Raw genomic sequence first — 22,949 nt, 5'->3', positions numbered from 1 at the left:
AAAGAATGTAGTCTTGTCCGGGTGTGACCTATAATAAGTTCCAGTTACCTGCAACCTGGAGCTGGATTTGACGTCAAACCCGAGGTAATAGCATTCTAGCTAGCTAGTCGGGATTTCAACATGGCGACGCCCATAAACATAGCTTGAAACGGCTCTTAAAAACATTATTTTAAGCTTTACTTTGGATAAAGAAACACCACTTCTAATTTATTCTTTATAGAGGCGCTACATGTAGCACTGACTGTAAACAGTTTTAAATGCTAGTCTTGTAAAATACACACGTTTTCATCACATCTTAGTTGATGTGAAGATCGGCCATATTGAAAAGCGAAGCCCCCCCATTACAAGTCGGGTTACTCACAGTTTCCCGGTGGGAAATGCAACTTCGGAGGGCGTTCCAGTTGATTTTTCGGACTGGGAAGTCGAAATTTCTCAGTTCCGAGTACGACGGGAAAGTAGAATAAACACCCACGTGTTTCCAATTCATTCAACTGCCAACACCAGAATCATTAACTCCAAATAATTTTTAAAGACATTGATAACTAAATCTCTGACATTCTCTATCTCAGTTTTGTGGCTCTTTTAGCAAATGAAAACAATTTTGGTAATTCTGACCTGAAACGGGTGAAGTTTGAAAACATAAAAATTGAAATAAGTCTTTCTATTCAATATATGCACTGCAACAATACACAATCTTACCAAGTATTTTTAGACTCACTTCTAGAGCAAATATCTTAGTAAACCTGAAGTAAGACCAAACTAATTCAAAAATTACATATCGGCAAGATATAGGAGCTTGTTTTAAGTAAACAATTACTAAATATTGGAAAGAAAAAGGAAAGTGCTGGTTCCACTGGAAGATTATTTCACTTATAGGAGGAAATTATCTTGGTATAAGTAAATTTAACTGCCAAGAAAAAAAATCACTTTTTAATCAATATTAAGAAATTATTTACTTAAACAAGCTGCTATATATTGGTGAAAAGACACTTGTATGTTAGTTTTCACTTATTTCGAGTGTAACAAGACATTCGTACTACAAACAAGACAAAAATATTCGGTATTTTTAGTTAACACTGTGTTTTTGTAGTGTGTAAACTTGTAGTTTCATCTGCAGCTGTTGTCATGACAGGCGGTCAGAAAGGGTTTGCAATTATTCTAAGAAGACAAGAGAGACGCATAGTCTTACATGAACACATTTTTATTGCAATAGCTCTATCGAAAGCAAAAAACTTTTGATAAATATAAACACTATGCCGATGCTCAAATCGCGTTCGAGTGCCCCTCGTGCCCCCTTTCCCTCCACGAGGAAACAAAAAGGGAGAAAGAAAGACGGGGGGAAAAACAAAAAGGAATAATAATAATAATAATTAAAAAAAAAAAAAACATGTGATGGGTCACCTGCTGAGGCGCCGATCAAAACATGAAAAAAAAAGCAACAACTTTCTTTATTTACACAAGGAGGATTTCCATTTCCAACACAGATCCCTCTTCTTTTTTTCTTCCTCTTACACGGGACGTACGTCGCTGAAAAGTAATGCACATACGAAGGATACACACCTCCTCTCTCTTTCCCGTAAAGCTAATAAACAACAGCATTCAACTCGGAAAAATAAGAACACAAGCAGCAGGGCAGAGCGGGAGTCGCTTCTTCCTCCTCGGCTTCCACCGAACCTCATTCCAAAAATCAAAAGCATTCAGAGGTGGGTGAGGAAGAAAAACAAACAAAAATGATGATAATGATAATAATAATAATCTTGATCCTCATGTTTACCTCCGACTAGTAACTGTACTACACAGCAGCAAATAAACTGGATTATAGTTACAAAGAAAATAATTCGGCAGGTTGTTTTTAATACAAATAACTTCAAAATGCCTACGTAATTAAAAAAAAAACAACAAAAAACATTTTATTGTTCTGCTTTTTCAAAAAATAAGATACTCTTACTTACGCTCTGTAAACTAGAAATATGAAAGAAATCAAAAGATTTGAGAAAAATCAAAACTAGTTTGCATAATAATAATAATAATATTGATAATGCATTACCTTATGTCATTTCTGCAAGGATATACGAGTCTCCTCATTTTCGTACCCATTTAAAAACGTCGAGGACACATCTGAGGTCGCATTGTTGCCGAAAAAAACCCCCAAAAACCAAAAAATTAACCCAAACTTTTCTGTAAATCGGAAGAGGTGAGAGAAATTTTGAAACGACGGGGTGTAGAAATTGAACATGAAAGAAATCCAACATGGACATTTCTGAATAAATTAAGAGGGATTAGTCCACAAATCCCCATAAAACTAAAGCTACCAGTTTTTTTTTCCTGCCATAGCATTAAAACCCAAGCGTAACACGTCGCTGTAGCATAGTAAGTACACACACACACACACACAAAAAAAAAGCAAAAAAAGAAAAAGAAAAACCGCAGCGGCCGATGTGGGATTAAATCTTTGTTCGATCAAAGGCGGTAAAAGGAGGGCGAATGAAACAGAACGACCTCGAATTGTTCGGTAATATACACGTAAGACACGTCACAGGTTTAAAAACAGCATTTTGTGGAGGTTATTCTACAGTTTTTATATCCCCTTTACCTCAAAATACATGGGGGGGGAATCTGTAACCTTCTCAACATGACAAATTTCCCTCTTAGCCGTGTCCTTCTAAATTTTGTCGACACTGGAACTTTAAAAAGGAGGAGGCAGTTCAGTCGGGATGAGGGTTAGCCCCTCATTTTGATACGGTACCCATCCTGCTGACGATGCTGTGCGTGCAAAATTAAAGACTTTTTTAAAAAAAAAAAAAAGAAAAAGGAGGCAAATAAAACTTAGTAAACCCAGTGAACAATAAGCGTCTCTAAAAGATAGGAAGCATGGGCAGAAACAGTAAACGCTGGCGTAGCGGCGGTATGCGAGAGGAGGCAGTGTCCGGTGTGTCCCGGCTGCTGCACCTGGGCCGGCTGCTCGGGTTACTGCAACCGTCTCCTGACGTCATTTCCAGCCTCTGACGAACATGTGTGTGTGAAAAATCCTGACCGACCGAAATCAAGAGCCTGTGAGAAGGAGTCGCCCCTCGTCAGAGCGCGGCGCGGTGCGTCATTCGTGCGGCGTTTGACGCCTGTACTCGCCGTTCACCACGCTCTAGCATGAACTGTAAGGACCGCACGTGAGGTAAAAGTGAAAGCAACACAGGAAAAAAAAAAAAAAAAAAGGAGCCTCAAACATGTTTCTACTTCAGTATAAACAACAGTGCTCTGTGCAGAAAACTGACATAAACCAACAAGCAGCAGAGAGGGGAAATAATACGTATCCACCAGCAAATTCTGAAAAAATTATTATTTTCCCAAGCAAAGAGGTCAATTTTTTTGTTTTCACACTGATGCTCTAGATTGGAAAACATAATGGTTCTTAAAACATGTCAAGCTACGCTACACTTTTTGTTTTACACAAATTTAAATTCAAGTCCTCTCAAAAAAATGTAAAGCTTCTGTTTTCAATGACACTTGTTCCCGTTTTGTTTCCACTCCATCGTTTATATTTTGAAGTTTACAAAGTGAGACACTGTTGAGGTTTCCAGCATGGGAAGCCAGAACTAGCATGTGCAGAGTGGAACTGTCCTGACGTTTTCAGTCATCTCCATTTCCAAGCGGGTTTTTTAACAATTTCCACTCTGAAAAGTTTTCTTTTTTTTAGGGGAGGGGGAGCAGAAAATAACAACGTTAGTTTAGATATCATTAATACCCCTGGCAGATTTGGGTCTAAAGTAATCTTAAAATTAAAAAAATAAAATAAAATATACATTGACTGGAAGTAATATTAATGTGTTGGAGTGGATGAACTAGAGTCAACCTTTACTTTTATATGTTGTAGTTACTCTGACATGTTTCAATCTAAGAATATGTTTCACACAGGAAGCATTTTGGTGGTGCACAACCTCCTACTTCAATTTCTTGTGCAATTAAAAGCCATGGATAAGTTGTCTAAATACTGGTGGAAACTAGCAAAAATATTGGTGAGGAATTGTAGCAAGTAAACACAAACGGATTGAAACTATTTTCACGCAAAGTTTCACTTTCAGGAAAAATAATTCCAAATAAAATCTATGTGGCGTTTGAATAATTTTATCTCAACTGTGTAAGTGGTAATCGGTCACGGTATTATTAACATACTGACTACATCTGCAAACGAAAAAAAACTTCTATACTGTTGGCTGTTTGAAAGCGTAAACAAAGGCAGCCATTTTCAAATGTAAATGAACACAATCATCGTTTAGAAGTACAATTGCAGAAAAGATGGAGTTTGGAGGTTGTGCGCCACCAATCTTCTTCCTCACAAAAACACGCAGCGTACGTCTTTTCAGTCTGAGCAAAAACATTAATCACTCCAATTCTGAAAATAATGTTATTTGCAGTTTTCCTTTTTGTACTCCTTTACTTTTATATGTTGTGGTTCCCCTGATGTGTTTGAGTTTAGAAATGTGTTTCACACAGGAAGACTTTTGGTGGCGCACAGTCTCCAACTTCCACTTCCTTACAGAATACTCATTCAATATACTATTAAGCTTTAGTAGAATTGACCATCGTGCTAATTTATAATGAAAGTATAAAACGTTTATGAAGAAAAATAAAATAAATAATAAGATTCTGCCTCTGGAAAATGAATATTAAACTCCATGGTGGACATACTGCTCAAACTCTTTGTTGCAATCTATTTGGCTTTGGTTTTAATACTCCAAAAAGTATACAACCTAATTTTTACATAAGAAATATTGCTGGGTATGAAAGAAAATTAGCTGCTGGCGTGGATTTTTCCACAATATTTTCCCTCTCTGCTGAGTACCTTTAGTCTAGGAAGCAAACTATGAAATGTACCGGGACATCTGTACCTGTTGTACCAAATAAATAGATGTGCAGTCAGTGAAATAAATATTGTATCGCTGTACGTTTTCCTACCGTAGTAACACACAGATACTGGTATTGCAGCAGATTCGGGAGCCGCGTTGTACCTGGGAACTAGCGTGCTCTCCGTGTGTGTGTGTGTGTGTGTGAAGCTAAAATGGACCCAGCCACAAGCTTTGTACTAAACAAATTGAAACAAAAAAAATGTTAAAAAATATATATATGTGAATATATCTAGAAAGGTCTTCTACAAAAAAAGAAAGTTAAATTAAATAAAATTGAGGCTGGATTATCAATAGGGTACAAAAAATGTGATGGTAAATGAGGGCAGAATATTTCAAGCTTCCACGTTTGTACCATAATGCCGGCGCTTTTGACTCTAAATTTCCCTTTTTTTTAAAAAAAACTAATAATAATAATAATAAGAATAATAATAATAATACCACCGCATAGAGAAAAAAGGATAAAAAAAAAAACTGCCTGTGCTTGTGTCATACACCCCTGGGTTAAAGTTCACTGACCGCTGCGAGCTGGATAGTAGTGTTGAACTAACAGGAGGGGGTGGGTGGGAAGAGCAGCAAACACTGGCAGCATCAATCGTTTAAGGGGACGATTAACAGGACAGGATATGCATATAAAACATAAAAACATCAATCATGAAAAACTTAAAAAATAATAATAATAATAATAATAATAATAATTAAAAAAAGGAACAACCCGCAAGCGTTTTTTTTCTGGTTTGTCATGTTGAAAATGTCGTCTGCGACCAGATGAAAGCAGCTTCTCAGTGTGACTGAAGGTCGAAGGTCACTGTTGGAGGAAGGAGGGTGGGGGGGCGCAGGGTGTGGGGAGGGGCTAAAGGTCAAAGGCAGAGTCAAGTGCCCCGAGATAAGAGATGACGAGGAGCAGGAGGAAGAGAAGGAGGAGGCACATGGTGGACCTCTGCCGCTCAGTCTGCAGAGACAGAAAAACAAAAGAAGTGGCGTCATTTGTCAGGAATCATTCTCCACAGACATTAGTGTACATGGAATAGTTAAAGTGCAAAATCTTTGGTCATGTTGTCAGCCTGGCATGTATGTGTTTCATTGGGATTTTATGTGAGGAACCAACATGAAGTAGCTAATCATTTTTGAAGTGCATTAAAAGTCTGAAAAGTGTGGCGAGCAACTGTGTTCATCAACTTCCCTGTAACTGTTGAAGAGAAGCATCTACTCTGCTTAGTTGTCTGCAGTTGTCACATCATGTTTTGTATATAGGTTTTATGAAAGAACACCATAAATGTACAGATTTAGCATCAAGCACTTTCCGAGTAATTGCTCTGGGTAAGTTAAAATAAAAACAACAACAAAAAAACAAGAGGCACTCCTAAAAATGGCGAGCAGAGACCAAAAACAGAAAACATGTATATGGAGGCTTTATTGACAGCTGAGCTGGACAGAAAATATTAGTTTTTTTCCCCCAACATTTTGGAGCACATTAAAAATGATATAACTGATAAAAAAAAAATCTTAAAATGACAGCAAAATACAAAAACAAGAAAAAGAAGACTGCCAGAGAAGCAAGAAAAAAAAGGCCTGCTAAATAAGTGTAGGTAGTGGACTTTGCTGCCAGAAGACGCAGACGCAGACACACACACACACACACACACACACACACACACCAGTAACATAAAGTTTGCTTCTTGCCCTGCCATCAAGGCCGAGCTCCGGCTGTCAGGTCGGGTGTTGCGGGCGGCCCGGAGGCCCCGTTTGACCTGTGCCATGGCCGCCGTCCAGCTGCGTTATACCACTGAGAGCAGCGCTTTGTCTGACAACAATGTGAGAACCACCACACAATGCAGAAGCTTTGAAATGGGACGGGAGGAGGAGGGGCACTGCTGGAATGCTGCTCCCCTGTTAGCCGCCAGGATAGAGGGAGGCATGGAATAATAGAAAGACAGGAGGAGTGAGGGAGAGCAGACAGTGAACAACAAGGTTAAACCGAAGCACAAACAGGTACTGTAAAGCAAAAACAACACAACAGGAAGTGGAGGGCAGTAGAAGTAGTAGTGCAGAGGAAGTCGAGTGCTGATAAGCTAAACGACTGAAATGTGAAGGTGAAATGAGGGCATTGCTGGAGTGATGATGCCAACAAGCTGGCAACACAAGATGCTACGTCATTTTTCCAAACAGTTTAAAAAAAAAAACCCGTTTCGATCTGGGAAGCACGTAAATATAACAAGTTTAATAATGGCGGACAACTGAAGCAAAGTTGAAATGTTTTCTACATTTCTGCAGCTGATCTTGTGGAGTGATACACTTCACTTTGAAACACAGACGCTGTTTGGCGGACCTGAACAGCGCCAACCAAACAATGGGCTGTTGTGAAATTGTACATTTGCAGTATCGGCTAACATATGATTAGAATATTTTTAATTTGTCTCTTCAAATTGGTTACATATGAATAGCCGTCGAGTTCCCCCACACGAAGGGTTTATTACAACCCAGAAGAAATCCAAACTAACCTTTAATATTTCATATGGGTCTTTGGTTCAGCGGTAACCAGAACTAGACCAATTGGACAGCTATTTTTCACTGTTGTAGTTTTACTTTCATTAAAGCTGCAGTATGCAACTTTTATAAGCAATGTTTTTGGTTGTAGTCGTTGTTTTTTTACATATTTATTAACTGTCAGCATGTTGTTACAATAGAACATGAGAAAAATCATCTGTGGAAAAAAATAAGATAAAAAAATAAATAAATTTGCTCTTCTGCTTCCTTCCTGTGGTCCTATTGCCACCTGCAGAACTACACCACTCCCAGTCTGAAACAGCCAATCAGAGGAGGAGGGCCTTAGCGCTGTCAATACTCTCTGCTAGGCTACAGCTAGTTCCCCACACCAAAATAAAAATAAACTATATGTTTACAATTCTCTTGAAAATTAAGCAAATATTTGGAAATTGGCACCCCATTGGGCACCTTATAGTTAACAATATAAATTATTTTTTAACACTTTTTTAATGCTAGCCATGCTAACATGCTGAAGGTAGTTTGAAATTTGAACTCTATCATGTCTTGGTGCGAAAGTGTTAATAAAACCCTGTTTCACAGCGACTCCTCCCCAACACATAACATGCGACATTGCATTTGTTTCCAACACAAATAATTTGTCAAACAAAGATCTGGAATTAGCCATAAATATCTGATATCTCTACGAATCAGAAACAGAAATCTACACTTCTATGGTACTTTAAAAAAAAAAAAACATTTATAACAGCTCTATGCATTTAGCCGTTTAGCAACATATCCTTTAATCATTGTACATTGTTTCATGTTTTGAACAAAACGTAAATGCAAACTATAAAAGAAAAGGAAAATAAAAAGGGCTGCAGAGTTTGACTAAATCCCACAGGCTCACTGGACAACCAGCAGTGTAGGGGTGTAGCTATGTGCTAACCTGTTGTCTGTTTTCTTAACGTTCTGAGTCTTTATATATTTACACAGCAAATAACAAGCTTTAGCTAAACAGTGCTTAATTATAGCCGCGACAGTAAAACAAAGTTGACTCTGAACGTGGGCATGCGCGAGGCAGCCAGAGAGCGGCTGAGAGAACGCCTGAGGTCTCTGGGTTTTTCTTTGCAGTCCAGACGCGGACTTTGACCCAAACAGCGCTTTCAGGACACGGGCCAGGCCGACCTGGGCTGACCTCGCTCCAGTGTGCGTACGCTCCCACACTCGCCACAGAATTGGGTTAGAAAAACACGGTTCACCAAACACCTGCGCTAGCCAGGGGGCTGCTGGTGTTGTTGGAACACATGCAGGTGGCTCGGCCCCACCGCCCGTCTCTCCCTCGCCGTCTCTCTCTCTCTCCCTCTGTCTCAGCCTCTCTGCACTCGCCGACCCACCGCCTCTCGCTCTCCGTCCCTGTGCGTCCCTAAAAACCCATTCACTCGGATCGGACAGACAAAAGGCATCATGGGAGTGAGCCACGAGCCGGGGTAATGGGTTTAGCCGACATCGGTTGGCGTGGCAGCCGAAGCGATGGTCTTGCAGAAGCAGACTGTGGGAGGTGGGACTTGATTCCCTGTCACCTTGTCAAAAAGTTCAGATTCAAAATACCGGATTTAGATTGTTCCTGTCAATGATACCTTCATTCTGTTGTGCAGATATAGGCGGGCTGCTCTAAGTGAAGCCTTCGTTAGGCATTATTAGATAATTCATATGAAAGTCCTAAGTCTGCACTCAAATGTAATCAAATGTTGAGCTCAGCAACACGTTTCCATCGACTTGGATGCAACATAACAGAAACTATAACGAGTATTAGGGTCAGACTAAGAGTTTTTCTTTATTGTAAGAATGAGTCATAAAGTTAGTTGAATAAGAAGACAAAAGTACCAGAGGAAAGTCATAAAATTACTAGAATAAAAGTTTTAATGAGAGCAAAGCTTTGATCGAGTTCTCCAGGTCTGACATGGCCGGCTCGTCTAGAACGTGATCCTTTCTTCAAAATCGACTCAGTAATTTGTACAATTACTTCAAAGTCCTGAGACTTATAATAATTTGAAGTTCAAATATTAAGTATGCTGTGTCTGTAAAACTGATACCAAAGCATAACTTCCCAAGATGTCAAATATTCCTCATTTTAAATTTCTTATTGTTCACCTTGGAGTAAAATTATGACTTCGTTCTAGTAGTTTTACGACTTTATTCTGGCAATACGAGTTTATGCTCATATTTCCACTTAATCATCAGGGAACTTTTTTCTTGTATTGTTACAACTTTATTCTGGTGAGTTTATTCTCATGTCATTATGTCATTTTCCTTGTGCTGTTATGTTGTTATTCTCACCATACGATTTGTCATACGACTATTATTTTGCTATTCTGGTTTTATTATACTTTATCTTCGAGTTTTTTCTCATATTATTATGACTAGTCTTGTAATTTTAACTTATTCTCATATTTTTACTGTCGTACGATTTTATTCTCGTAATACCCCAACTTAGTCCTCGTATGACTTTTTTCTCTAAATGTGACTTTTCTCATAAAATGACTTTATTCTCGTAATTTATTCGTTCTTTCTTAGCCTGGCCCTAACACTCATATAATACTTATAGATTCAAGTAACACTAAAATTGCACAAAACGCTGCAAATAATAAATGTGTAGGGGAAAAGTTAAATATTAAAGTCGGTGAAGTTTCTTTGCTTTCACCGCAATTAAACGTTCTCATTCATTTCAACATCTAAGGAAGTTAAGAGTTCAACAAAGCTGAAAGAAATGACAGCAAACAACAAAATTAAATCCATAACGGATAAACTCCCCTAAATAAACATTAGCACACATGTTCAGAGTTTGTTTAAAAAAGCTCTCCAACGTCACAATCCTGTAAGTCCAAAGGTAGTCCGGTGAAATCTTGCTTGGTCATCGCAGTGTGTTTGAGAGGAAAGGTTTACTTTTTTTTCACTGGGCTTCAACAGTTTCCAGAAAAGCTTCAGTGATGACAAAAAGGAATTAATTTTGAGAAGCTGAGGAAATCTAATCTTAACCTAACCACGGGCTCATGGAGGTAGCCTCCCAAGGTCTGACCATTCAAAAGTCTCAAAAGTATCTGACTCTACAAGCCTTACTTATCAAGTAAAAATGTATGAATAATACTAAACAAGCATGACTCGCTTAGAGAGGTTGCTAAAAAATTTAGCAGCAAATATTTGGTATTTCGAGTTAAGATTCACTGATATAAAAATCTGACTCTAAATTGATATCCGACATTAATAGTTGGGTTGTGGCCAACAACCGATATTTATTTAAATTGGAGAAGCAACATTCAGTGTCTTTGAACAAACGTCCAGAAAACTGCAAAACTGCATCAACTATAAACCCATCTTTCAGGAATGAGTGCGCTCCGCCGGTGAAGTGCGCAGTGCAGAGGAGCGCAGCAAAGACGCATGCAGTCCAGGATTACTGGTGTATTTATTTATTTTTTTTAAAAACAACTAACATAAAAACAAGCGTTGCTTAGCCTGGCGAGTGGGACAAATAACGCCTGGCGTCCGATTCAGGCTCAACATACACTGGGGGAAACCCTGCACTTCATACAGAGTGGTGGAGAGGTGATGATGTGAGCTGGTGTTGTTGCCACATTATCTGGGCTCCTTTCGGTCATTTGCTTGACCATAAACTCCCCTGGACAGTATCAGTGTTACAGAAGAGTGGCGTCGTATTAAACAAATAAAACATAAAAATCTGTTGAATATTAACTCATACATCAAGGTATCAGTCTATGACGAGGGGAAACGTTTGAGTGAACAAACATTTAGAAATTAAGCAACTTCTCCAAAAGATAAGCGATACAATGTCTGTGCTAAAGCATTCAAATGACTTATTCCAGCCAACCAAATGTCTAAAAAAACATTAAGTTAAATGTGATTTGTATAGTGTGTATAGTAGCGATGATGATGACAAAAACAACATTTAGTGTGTTTGGCATGGGGAAAAGCCGCTGCCGTTTGTTTGGGCTGCACAGGAAAGTTTAGATAGATCCCCCGAGGCAAAAACTGCTCACAAAGAACCGCTCCTGGCTGACATTTAAAACTTTCAGAAACACCTTGAAATTCTCTAATACTCCAGGAATTTGGCGACCATTGGGAATCCGGCTAGACCCAACACGCCCGGAGTTTTGAGGTTCAAATTCCTCTTTTAACCAAATATGCCCCAGCATTGTCTGGTTGCTAGATTTATATACTCCGATGAACTCCCCTCCCCCAAAAAACTGTAAATTAAAGTTCCACTCAAACTGGAAATGTGATTTTTAAAATGATTTTTCAGGTGCTCAAAGGTAGAAAATTATCAAAGAAAAGTCACGATATGTACAGTTTCAGGAAGCCACAAAATCTTTCCCCTGACAGTCGGATTGCTAGCTTCACATCAAAATTGCTTCGTGTGCAATCCTCGTGGTTAATAACTCTAACATCTGTCCGCCAACATATCAGGCTATTTAGGAGGTAGAGAAACTGCTGCGTGGAACACACTCTGGTGCAAGTGTACGGGGGTGGGTTGGTTAGGTGGCGGGGGGTCCTGTTACGAGCAGCACATGCCTCAGACCGGCCCATAAATTTATGTCAGTCTCGAAATAGAGCTGTAAATATAGAAGGGCCTCACCAGAGAGGTGGGAATGAGAGAGGAAAAGGGCAGCCTTGTACCATCTTCTGGCACATCTTAGTCCCCTGCTGGATTCCCCTTAAGTGATAAGCCTGCCTCACACTCCTGCCTCACGTCCTTTACCACCTCAGAGGCACTTATCCTGGGATGGTTTAGAAAGAAGAGTCGGTTCTCTTGGTGGTGCTTTAGCAGCTACTACTTCCTTTGCAGTTTGCCACCTTGACATCCGCCATCGTTCGTTTTTCTCCACTTTACAAGGTGTTTATTCACAGTCGAACAAAATTCAACTCAACTGACTGAAATTCACTAATGCTGGCCAACACTGTGACTGGTGAAACGCAAATGGGGTTGTGTTTCCTTTGCAGAAACATTGGCTGATACTACTGAACAAATTTAGAAATACATAACTTGACTTCCTTGCTGAACCCAAAATATTTTTTAATGAATTATATTTCAATTACTCGTTTCCTTTTTATTTATTTATTTTTTAATTCGGGTAAACTGATTGAGAAACAATTTTCTGGCTGATTCTGTGTTTTAACCAATAACGATTTAGTAGCTAAAGATAGTGGTGGAGTTGCTAAGTTGGCTGGAGCGGGGTCGCCATTACTAACCGCCCCTGTGGAGGAAGGAAATGTGTGAAAGTCTGTGAGTTTTTTGAAGAGGAATTCTGTTTACAGAAACAATATAAGTTCATTTTGTTATTAGAACCAAGGCATGCAGAGCACCATCATCTGGAAACCACTGCAATAGCTGTGTACAATTCAATTACAATGTCAATAAAAACAAAAAATTTGAGCTATTTTTGGAGATTCTCATTATACACACCAAATGACATTTTCAAGAATTAGCCAGAAGTCTTCTGCCAACTGGATAAAAAATAAAAAAATAAATCAACACAAATCAAAAATCAGCCTTCACCTCAATCCATCCCCTCCCTCCTGGTCTCCTGTGGGTCAAGAATCCAGGTGTACCTCAACGAGTTCAGCTCTGCCGCTGAGAGGAAATGCATTCCTGAGTGATGATGCGCTTCCTCTCAGCACCGCTGTGTGTCTTAACATGCCGCCGCGGCAATAACGCCGCCACATCTGAGGCTGCCTGACATGACTCAGTGCAAACAAACGCACATTGACCTGGATGCAGGGAGGGACTGTACACACACACCGGCCGACACATGCGTGCGACACCGGCCGACACACACTCCTTATGCTTCACGAACGTGAACTGAATAGATCCTACATAAACTAGCAAGAGGACAAACAAACCGGTGATGAAAAGGAAAAGCAATCTGATGAAACATTTAAGCACACAGTAAATATAGACCTGGTTGGTAAGGCTTAAAAAAACTTGTATATGGAGCATACCTACTTAAAAAATTTAATAATCTGACTTCTGGAAGAAGGTGCTCTGGCGAGACTTGATAGAAGATGAATGAAAACAATTGCAGCAAAATCCAGAAACAAAACCTTAAAGATGTTGCAGCACAAAGCCTTTCCGTGAGTTAGAATGGCCTAGTCAAAGTCCAGACCCAAATTCAATGAAAATATTCTGGCAAAACTAGAAATTCAATCCAATCTGACTTAGTTGTTTGTGCTTTGAAGAAAAAGGCAATAATTGCAGACCACTAAAGAGCAATTATTTTTAACAACCATTGCAATTCGGTAATCTTATATACATGTTTTATGAAATCAGGATTTGAAAAAAATAAAAATACAAAGGTACTTTAAATAAGCAGATTTAAAACTAAAATGCTATATTCTGAGAGACGTCCCCAAAATCATGTGCGCAATGCGCAAAGCTGCGAATGTCGGAGTGTCCACAGTGCTACGTCGCTAATTTGCGAAAAGTGTCTGTGATGGTCCGAAACTACAGAAAAATCGAACTCTGACCAGGAACAAAGTGGCAGTAAATGCAAAAGTTTCTCCAAAGTGAAAGACGGTAAGTGATGAAATGATATGATGATATGGTTATGTATTTCTGTATGTAAACTGGATGAGTTTGCTGTGAAAAAGCCCTGTAGAAATTAATAAAACTGAATTGAATTCTGGAGACCGTTTCTAAAACGTCTGCCATTATACTAGACTACCTTGAAAGTCAAACTTTAAAACCAACAAGTATATGTACGGCTGCATAGTTCCAGGTCTTAAAACGTTACGGTTTCAAAACAATATCAAGACTTAAACAGTTCCGCATAACTAGGATAAAAGTTGCAAACCGAACGTTTCCAAATCAATTCCAGATTTTATGCATGTTACGTTTCAACTTGGAAAACAAAGTAATTTGCAAAACGATTTCTTTGAAGTATACAGAAAAGATAAACTGCAATGGGAGATAAATAGAAGAGATGATACGGAATATTGTGTCTTTACAGCATAAAACTGCAATCCCACATTTATGTGGAAAATGCTTTATAAATCAGTTTAGAGATGATTTAAGGTCTTAATTACTTTAATACGATATTGTTCAACATGAACAGGGAAGGGGGAGCACTATGGAACAATTTTTACTCAATAAAAGGAAAAAAAAATCTAAAGAAAACCTTTTAGTAATAACACCAAGAATTCATCATATTTTCACAATTGATATAATAATTTGATAAAGAAAAGGAGCAAATAAGCTCACTCCTAATTATCTTTGCTGTAGTTTTGCAGAATGTTGTTAGTTTGTAAGAGATTAATTTATCTGACTTCTAACAATGCTGTAGTCTCCTTTCAACCATCTGAGTGGCAGTGAGCAGCAACAGGTGGGAGAGGGACGGGCCTGTCTTAGTCTACGCATCGCACAACACTTCATATAGACTTCAGGCCACAGGAATGATTTATTCAGGTTTTAAATTGTACCTTTTTAAATACTTAATATACACACAACGATTGTGTTTATTTATATAGCTGCTATTTGAAATACATTACAAATCCCATTCAGCGCAAATTCAATTTACATCAACACATTTCATTGCAGTAGAATCTAATCATAGTCCCAACCAGATCTAATTACAAACAAATGATCATAATCAAGTTGGTAAAATAATACCAAAGATGTATCAATTAGTCAGCCATAAATGGTTACCCTTTTTCTAGTGGCTGGTCATTTAGGGAATAATGTGTTTTGCTATTCATATCACAACTAATATTAAGAACTCAAACCATTTTCCGTCTCTAAATGCACACAAGTATGTTTTTATTCGTTTTCATTTACCGTGTGATGGCCTCTCAGATAAGCAACAAATGATAGGTGAAGGGACGTCTTTAGTTTGGTGAAAATCCAATAAATAGTTGGGATTTAAAGTTTAATGTGACAGAGTATCAAGGCCACACTGAGATTTCTGTTTGAGTTACAAAAAATAATATTTGGAGACTAAATTTATAGCATTATGACAATAAAGTCATTATATTCGTAGAATAAAGATACAATATTACTTCATTAAAATAATATAACTTTATTCTGGGAATGAGTTTTTCCTCATTTTTTTTTACTTTATGCTGGTAATAACTATTCTCGTACCATTACAACTTTTTCTTTTATTATATTACGGCTGTCCTCATAAAATGACTGTCATATAACATTATTCTTGTATTATCATCACTTTATCCTGGTAATATTGTGATCCCATTTTCGAATTATTGCTTTTTTTCCCCCCCTTATTATTATTACCTTGTTCTCATGATTCCTTTTTTCCTCACAATGTTGCTACTTTATTCCCATAATTTATTTTTCTCTTAGTCACAGCCATTTGCGACTAAGAGAAAGTACATATGTGTTAAGGTAAATATGTATTTATGTACTTTAATGCATAAGTGAGAATACTGGGGTTTTTTTTTTTCCAATTTCTTCACTTTTTCATTTAAAAATACAATCTTCAACAAGCAATCAATCTACATTTTTGGAGTTTCAATTCTATAAGAAAGAAAAAACTCTGAATCCATCCATTTTTTTGACACTGAAAACCAGAAATAAGCCAGGCTGCTCCATTCTCTACACCGGCGGTTTTCAAAGTGTGAGGCGCGCCTCCCCGGGGGGGCGCCAGAGCACTTTAGGGGAGGCGCGGTGCGAGGGAAAAAAAATAAACCGGAAAAGCTATCTGCTTGCTGTCTACTGATGTGAGAGAAACGTCTTTTACGCACACGATCAACTCTGTGGATTTAGGAAAAGTTGGTACTGTGGGGTGCGCGTGTGGAGCGGGGATCAGTGGAAATGTTTCCCCCCTTAGAGGATGTTTTGGCCAGTGATGTCAGTAACGTTACTGACGTCGGACCACTTTTTTCAGTAACGAGTAATCTAACGCATTGCTATTTCAAATCCAGTAGTCAGTCTACAGTTACTTATCAAAATCATTTTTGCGTTACTATCTTCTTTTGTTATTTAATCGTATTTCCTCTACGTGTCTTGTCGAGTGACCGACGTCTCTATGCGACAGAAATGTAAACAATGGAGGGAGATGCGCGTTTTGTTGGTGGAAAAACTGGAACTATTTTGAGTTTCTGTCGACAAGTCCGATTATTATAAGCGGCTTTGGGCTTCATTTTTTTAAAGTCGCTTGCAGATTTAATGAGCGGCGGGTTGCGCCTTTTTGGGCTCGTTTTTGAACGTGAAGTTACTCATTTGGGCTTGGAAATAAGCAGAGACTCACAATAAATCCCAGAATTTGTCCGTCATTAAGGTAGTTTTACTCCGTCTCTCCCTGTTCATCATTTCCAGGATGATCCGTCCCGCTGTGTCTTTGTTAATGTCAACTTAATTTATTACCTCTGAATGATGTCGAGCTTCGCGTTGCGCTCCAGAAAACTACAAACGTCGAGACCAATATAAACAGCGCAATAAACGTGAAAACAGCCACGAATAAACGTGTCCGTAGTTGGCAATAGTTATAATGGCAAGTTAGCACCGTTATAATTATTAATATTACGGTAAGTGTCGCAGCCATCGGAGCTGTGGAGCTGCAGTAGCTCTGTGCTGCGACATCAAACTCAGGGGCGTAACGCAGAATCTGGAGGCTGGGGGGAGGGGGGCTTTAAAATTCTTCTTAGAGTTTTCCAGACAACAGTGGACCACACAAATTACTCATGTTTTTTATTTTTTGTACAATCTCCTCTTCAGTTCAACCTTATCAGTGGAGACACATTGTTGATGTTACCATTATAAAATAACTTACAATTAAGTATTGGCAAAGCTCAATGTGATTTTCACAGGAGGCAGAGCGTTGTTGTTAGCAGCTGCTGAAAGTAACTAAAAAGTTACTTAATCCTGCAGTTAGTTACTTTCCTGCAGTTAGTTACTACTTGACTTGGAAAGTAACTTAGTTACCTCCCCTCCGACCCCCTCCACGGGGGGGGGGAGGCGCAGCAGGCCTTAAGCTCCTTGAAGGGGGGCTCACCCTTTCATACTTTGAAAACCCCTGCTCTACACCATTTAAACAATATACGTTTTTGTTTCAAGAATTCCAATAGAAAATAAGGAAAGTGGATCAATTAAATCACTGCAAAGCTACACGACAACTGTTAGGTTAAATGTGCTCCTAAAACAATGTTTTTCAAGGCAAATGTTTCCATAACATAAAAATGTCTCAAGTGAATGGCTTAAAGCAGACAAAAAGCGATTAAACACAGACAGACAGACAGACACACACACACACACACACACACACACACACAAGTGAACTCTGCATACATGCTGACAGAAACAAAAACAGCAACAAGTGCACAGACAGGAACACAGAGACGCCGCCGCCAGCTATGGCCTTTTTTTAGGGTGACTCAGTCCGCAGCTGACCTAAGATAAACCTCTCTTCATTGAGAAAACGAGCCGCCTACCAGTCTGCTGGCACACAACGCAAATTTAAAAAAAAAGAAAAAAAAAACAGGGCCTAAAAGATGAACCACACATTTGTGCCACTTCCTGAAACAGCGCTGTTACAGCCTAGGCTACAGTTCCCCAGACAGAAGCCTTCATAGACAACAGCTGGCAGCTTCAAGTGTCAGAAACAGAAGATGTCACAGAGTTGATTTAGAACAGAATATACACTTTGAAGAGCTGCACATTGATGTAAAACGACTCAAAATAGCATACAGTTATTTTAGACCCATAACACTTTTTTTTCCTTTTACTCACTGCTAATTTGAAACAAAGTCTGAGATGTATCGAACAGAAACAAGACAAACTCACCCTTGGTTGCTGTGGTGACTCCATCCGATTTGGAGAAGTCTATGCTGGCGTAGGCTCCATTCTCTGGCAGAGGTACCAACCCTGGTGGCGCCACTGATGCATTCCCGCCGCCACTGCTACTGGCCCCTGGCACTCCTGCGTTGCTCCCGTCTTCCCTCAGCTCCAAGGCGATGTAGTTGAGGCCGTTCTGGTAGCCGACGGACGTGTTCCTGCACATTCTGCTGGCGCCAACCCCCGAGGAGGCGGACGTTGGGATGTTCCCGGACATGGCGTCGGTTTCTGCGTTTCTCACCTGGGCCTGGTGAGCTGGCGAGTCTCCTGCGCCCTCCAAGGACATCCACACGCTGTCGAAAGATGCTGAGCTGGCCCACCTGGAGGTCTGTCCCTCCGTTTGGTAGGATCCATTGGCGCTCGGGGCCGAGGCGTTGGACAGAGAAGGATGGGTGGCTGAAGACGAAGGCGTTGAATTGGAGGATGAGCTAGAGGAAAACGTCTCTGAGCTGTGTCTCCTTCTGCCTTGGGGGTCCGCTCGCACCACCTTGGGCTCCGGCTGTTGGGTCGAAGGAGGGTGAGGTGGGGAAATGGTCGACGAGGAGGTGGTGGAGACAGGGTGACCATAGCGTCCCTCTATGACGCAAAGATGCTGCAGCATCGCTGTGGGGCTTTGAGTCCTCTCACCTCTGCTGAGGTTGAATGACATGTCCGTATAATCGTCTCCTACCGACCTCCAGTGACCGCCTGAACCGGCGACCCCAGAGCTGTTAACCAGAGGTCGGATGTAGCTGGGCGGGTTCCAAGGAGCAACGAGGCTGGGCCTGGGTGACTGGTTCTTACCCAGACACCCAGTGGCATCATGCTGGTCCGATCCGACCTCCACACTCATGTAATCTTGGGGGGGAGAGCAGCGAGCGTCGCTGGATACCAGGGAGGGGGCTTCATCTTGAGTGGACAAGGGATAGGGAGGGGGCTGCTGTTGGTGAGGGAAGTGTTCACCGAACTCAATATTGATATACTCTCCGGGACTTGAGGGCCCTTCGCGTGGGACGCTGGTGACTGGGACAGACCTTGTAGCACACGAGGTCTCTGTGGTGGGCTCGCCGACCCGCAGCGGGCCATGGAAACTCCTCCTGCCTAAAGGAAGGCGGGTAGGCCTCATGACCCGTCGGTCAGCCATTGCCGCAGTTGTATGGTGAGCTCCATAGGGAGGAGGTGGGTGGGAGGGAGTTGACATGTTGCTGCCCCCTCCTATTCTTTTTTCTGGCACCAACATTGAAGCAGTCGCAACAGACGAATACACTGGTTTGGCAGGGGTACTCATGGGTACGTATTCCCCATCCTCTCTCTCTTCCCTCTCCCTGTTGGGGGCCTTATAAGAGCGGGGGAGAGAGAAGTAAGGACTGTAAGACTTTAGGGGCCCCTCGGGTGTTCCTGGTGTGTAATACACACTGCTGTCTTCACCTGGGAGCTTGCGACCACAGCCGCTGTAGGACATGTCCATATATTCTCCGTTTTCAGGTTTCTCAGCCATGCTGTTACTTCCACCAACACCAGCAGCGCCGGGACCACCGGGAGAGACCTGGAGAGGAGAAGGAGAGGTGCCACTGCTCCCCGGGAGCATCATCATGTAGCCGTGAGAGTCCGTGGAAGATTGTGGGTGATGGTGGGCTGAGCGTGTGCCTAAAGCTGGGCTGTGGAACTGGGGTGAGTGGGAGACCTGGTAGGAGTAAGAAGAGGGTTGCATAGGCATGTAGTCAGGAGGAGTGTCCCGCGGCGACGCCGCTGCCACGCCACACATCATGGGCATGTAGCCGCTGTCTTCCTTGGCAGAAGAGCAGGAAGAAAGAGGGGGGCGTTCAGCTCCAGCCTCCGACCTGGAGAGTGTTGAGGGACGGCTCTGCTGACTGTGTTCGGAGCATGAGCTGTAGTCGGAGCGAAGTGAGGAAGAGGAAGAGGACGGCCCACCACGGAGCAGCCCGCTCCCAAACGGCAGCACCAAGTCTGACCCCTCATCCAGCGAGAGGTTCGTCTGGGTCATTTTCTGATAAGTGGCTACTCCAGAGGCTCCGGTCACACCGGCAGCTGCTCTGGAGAAGGAGTGCGTCCTCCTCCTCAGTGATGAGGAAGAAAAGCGCTCATCCTCAGTCGTTGAGGTACTCTCATCGCGTGGTGTCTCACATCCACTGTTGTTACCAGAGCCCATACTGGTGCCGAAAACGTCCCGGTTCCAGCCCATGGCCATGTAATCGTTGAGGCAGTTTTCCTCTCTGATTGGTGGGGTGTTGCCCAGAGAATCCGGCGTGTTACTCCTCACCCGGAAGTACCGGAAGTCACCGGGACTGGAGCCATACTCATCGGAGGAGTTAAAGCCTCCATCGGATGGGGAGCCACATATAGAGGCGCTTGATGGGCGGGTGAGCGTGTCAGAAACAGAGCCATGGCCACTGCTGGAGGAAACGCTGACTGGGCTGGTGGTTGAAGGGAAGTGGGAAACAGGAAGGGAGGCTGAGCGGGCGTGACAGGTGGAGGGGATAGCTCTGACGTAGCGGTTGCTGGTAGTGCTCGTGCCAGCATTTCCTGTTGCAACACCACTCCAGCTGCTGCCACTCCCGCCGCTGTCCTGACGGCCATGGGGGACACGGGCTGCGTTGAGGTGTACCAGGCTTCCAGTGGCAGAGCGAAACGGCCGATTCATCGTACCCTCGCCTTCACTAGATGTGCGGAAGCGATAGCCGCTCGCCCCAGAACTTTTGCTAGAGGGTGGCGTGCCAACTACAGACTCCGTCCTCGACCGGCGCTGCAACCCGGTCTGACTTGGAGGGAGGTTACCCAGGTGGCGTCGCGTGGTGATGAACGACATGGGGTTGGAGCCTGAAGACTGGCTTTTGCTCCTCGGCCGGAATTCTGCAAAAGCTTTCAGGGCTTTCATCGTTTCCAGGATGGTCTCGTGCATGTTCTGGGCCACCACCGAGTCATCCACCTGCATCCATATTTCCCCAGGCCCGATGGAGGAGGAGCGGCCCACCTCTATGAAGAAGAAGCTCTCAGAGTGTCCACAGCGCCTAATGTTCATCAGCTGGAGGTTAACGCAGGGGGTTTCAGAGTTCAGTTTAACGAGGTGAATGGTTTTCGTAGACAGGCATAGCCGGTAAACACCTGTGAGGTTTTTAGTTTGACCCAGTCCTTTAGGTTTAACATTAACCTGCCAAACCTCCTTAAACACAGTCCCAGGGCTGACTGTACCATAGCCATCATCTAAATCATCAGAGTCCACGTGCCCCCTCTTCCCTTCACTCATCAACTCACTGATGGCCACATACCAGTCCTCCTGCTCCGTCTCGTTTTCAGCCACAATAGCAAAATATTCGTCCTTAGTGTACAGGGCAATGAGGTGTTTGTTTTTAGAGTCCGCCCTTTTGTTCACCGTGAAACACTGGTAGAGGTAAATAACCCTCTTCGGAGGCGAAGCGGCCACCGCTCCTCCGCTAGCGGCGGCCGCGGCAGCGGTGCGCAGGCTGTTTCTGAATTTCTTCTCGCTGTCGTAGTATTCCAGACGACTCGGCCCCAGATGGCTGGCAGCCCGGAGCACAAAAAACCGCTTGTGTCCGTGTTTCTGCTTTCTCAAATAGCCGCACTTTCGAATATCATCCACGACTTCCGAGCTGTTAGCGACGGTCACAGCGGCGTATACATGGCTGCTGCCGCTGCCGCTAGCGGCGGGGTCCTCGGCTGTGTGTACCTGGCTGATCGAAGAGGAGGAGGAGGCTTTTCTGCCCGGGGACTCGGTGCTGTTTTCCCCGGAAAGATGCTGCTGTGGAGCCAGCTGGTAGTGATGGTGCTGCTGTTGATCCTTTGGCGAGTCGAGGCTGAGGTTTTGGTGGTGGTGAAGGTGATTGGGAGGCGGCAAATGTTGGTGAAAACGAGAACCTCCTCCTCCGCCGCCGATATTAATTAACGGGGAAGGGGGTTCCCCGACTGAGCCGTCTCCGTTTGTGTTGGCGGCCGCAGGACTCGTCCCCACGTCCCTCTGCTGAGGCTCTACCATCAACATAGCCGCCTTACCCTCCTGGTAATTCGTGAAGTTAGCCATCAGGGAATATAAGCAAAGGTCACTTTAGTAGCAGGCTAATCCGAGTGGACTCGGACCCCATTCTTGTTTTGGGAGACGAAGCTCCTGAGTCCGGCTAGGCCAGCTAACGGTGACTCGTACGGCTCAGATTTGCAATCCTCACACACCGGCTTTGTTACTCCCCCTGAACAAAACACGTCTCTCCGACTCTTTTCGGCGACGAATACACTCCACTGTTGGCTTTTATCACGAAATAAAGCCTACCGTGTAGAACATGGCCACGCTCAGCCTTGCTTCTGTAACCGGGAGGATCCAGCTAGCTCCTTTAGCAATCCGTTCTCTTCTACTCCTGTATACATCTCTACGGGCCACAGCACAAACAACACATGACCCTCTGCGTCAGCCAGCAAGCGGGAGGAACAAAGACTCAAATACCGGCTTTGATTGGCTCATCACTTTGACTGATACGTCATGACAGACTCCTGGACCAATCGCTGCAAGATATTAGCCCTTTGCGTCAATGCCTTGAACCAATCGTGTTCCAAAGATACAACTAAAGTTTATAAATAGGAGGTGACTTTTGCAGGCTCATTTTAGCAAGTGAAACCACTATTGTACGGTCTGCAAACAGGGATCTCGGACCTGTTGAAACACAAAAACAACGTTTACATTGATATTTAATGTACATTTG

At 42.4% G+C, this 22,949-nt stretch overlaps 1 protein-coding gene across 1 annotated transcript; it reads right to left on the bottom strand.

Annotated features, from left to right (window-relative positions):
- Positions 1–1,194: 1,194 nt before the first annotated feature.
- On the bottom strand, positions 1,195–22,626 carry LOC122820721 (insulin receptor substrate 2-B). The gene is made up of 2 exons (XM_044098296.1): positions 18,193–22,626; positions 1,195–5,850 (listed from the first exon to the last, which is right to left on the bottom strand). Exons 1-2 carry the CDS (start codon positions 22,277–22,279, stop codon positions 5,846–5,848), a joined length of 4,092 nt encoding a protein of 1,363 aa, XP_043954231.1. The 5' UTR covers positions 22,280–22,626; the 3' UTR covers positions 1,195–5,845.
- Positions 22,627–22,949: the final 323 nt, after the last annotated feature.

This window comes from Gambusia affinis, linkage group LG18 (assembly GCF_019740435.1).
Source record: "Gambusia affinis linkage group LG18, SWU_Gaff_1.0, whole genome shotgun sequence".
NCBI classification, from domain to species: domain Eukaryota; kingdom Metazoa; phylum Chordata; class Actinopteri; order Cyprinodontiformes; family Poeciliidae; genus Gambusia; species Gambusia affinis.
The sequence above is the reverse complement of the archived record's forward strand: the minus strand, read 5'-3'. Positions and strand labels throughout refer to the sequence as shown.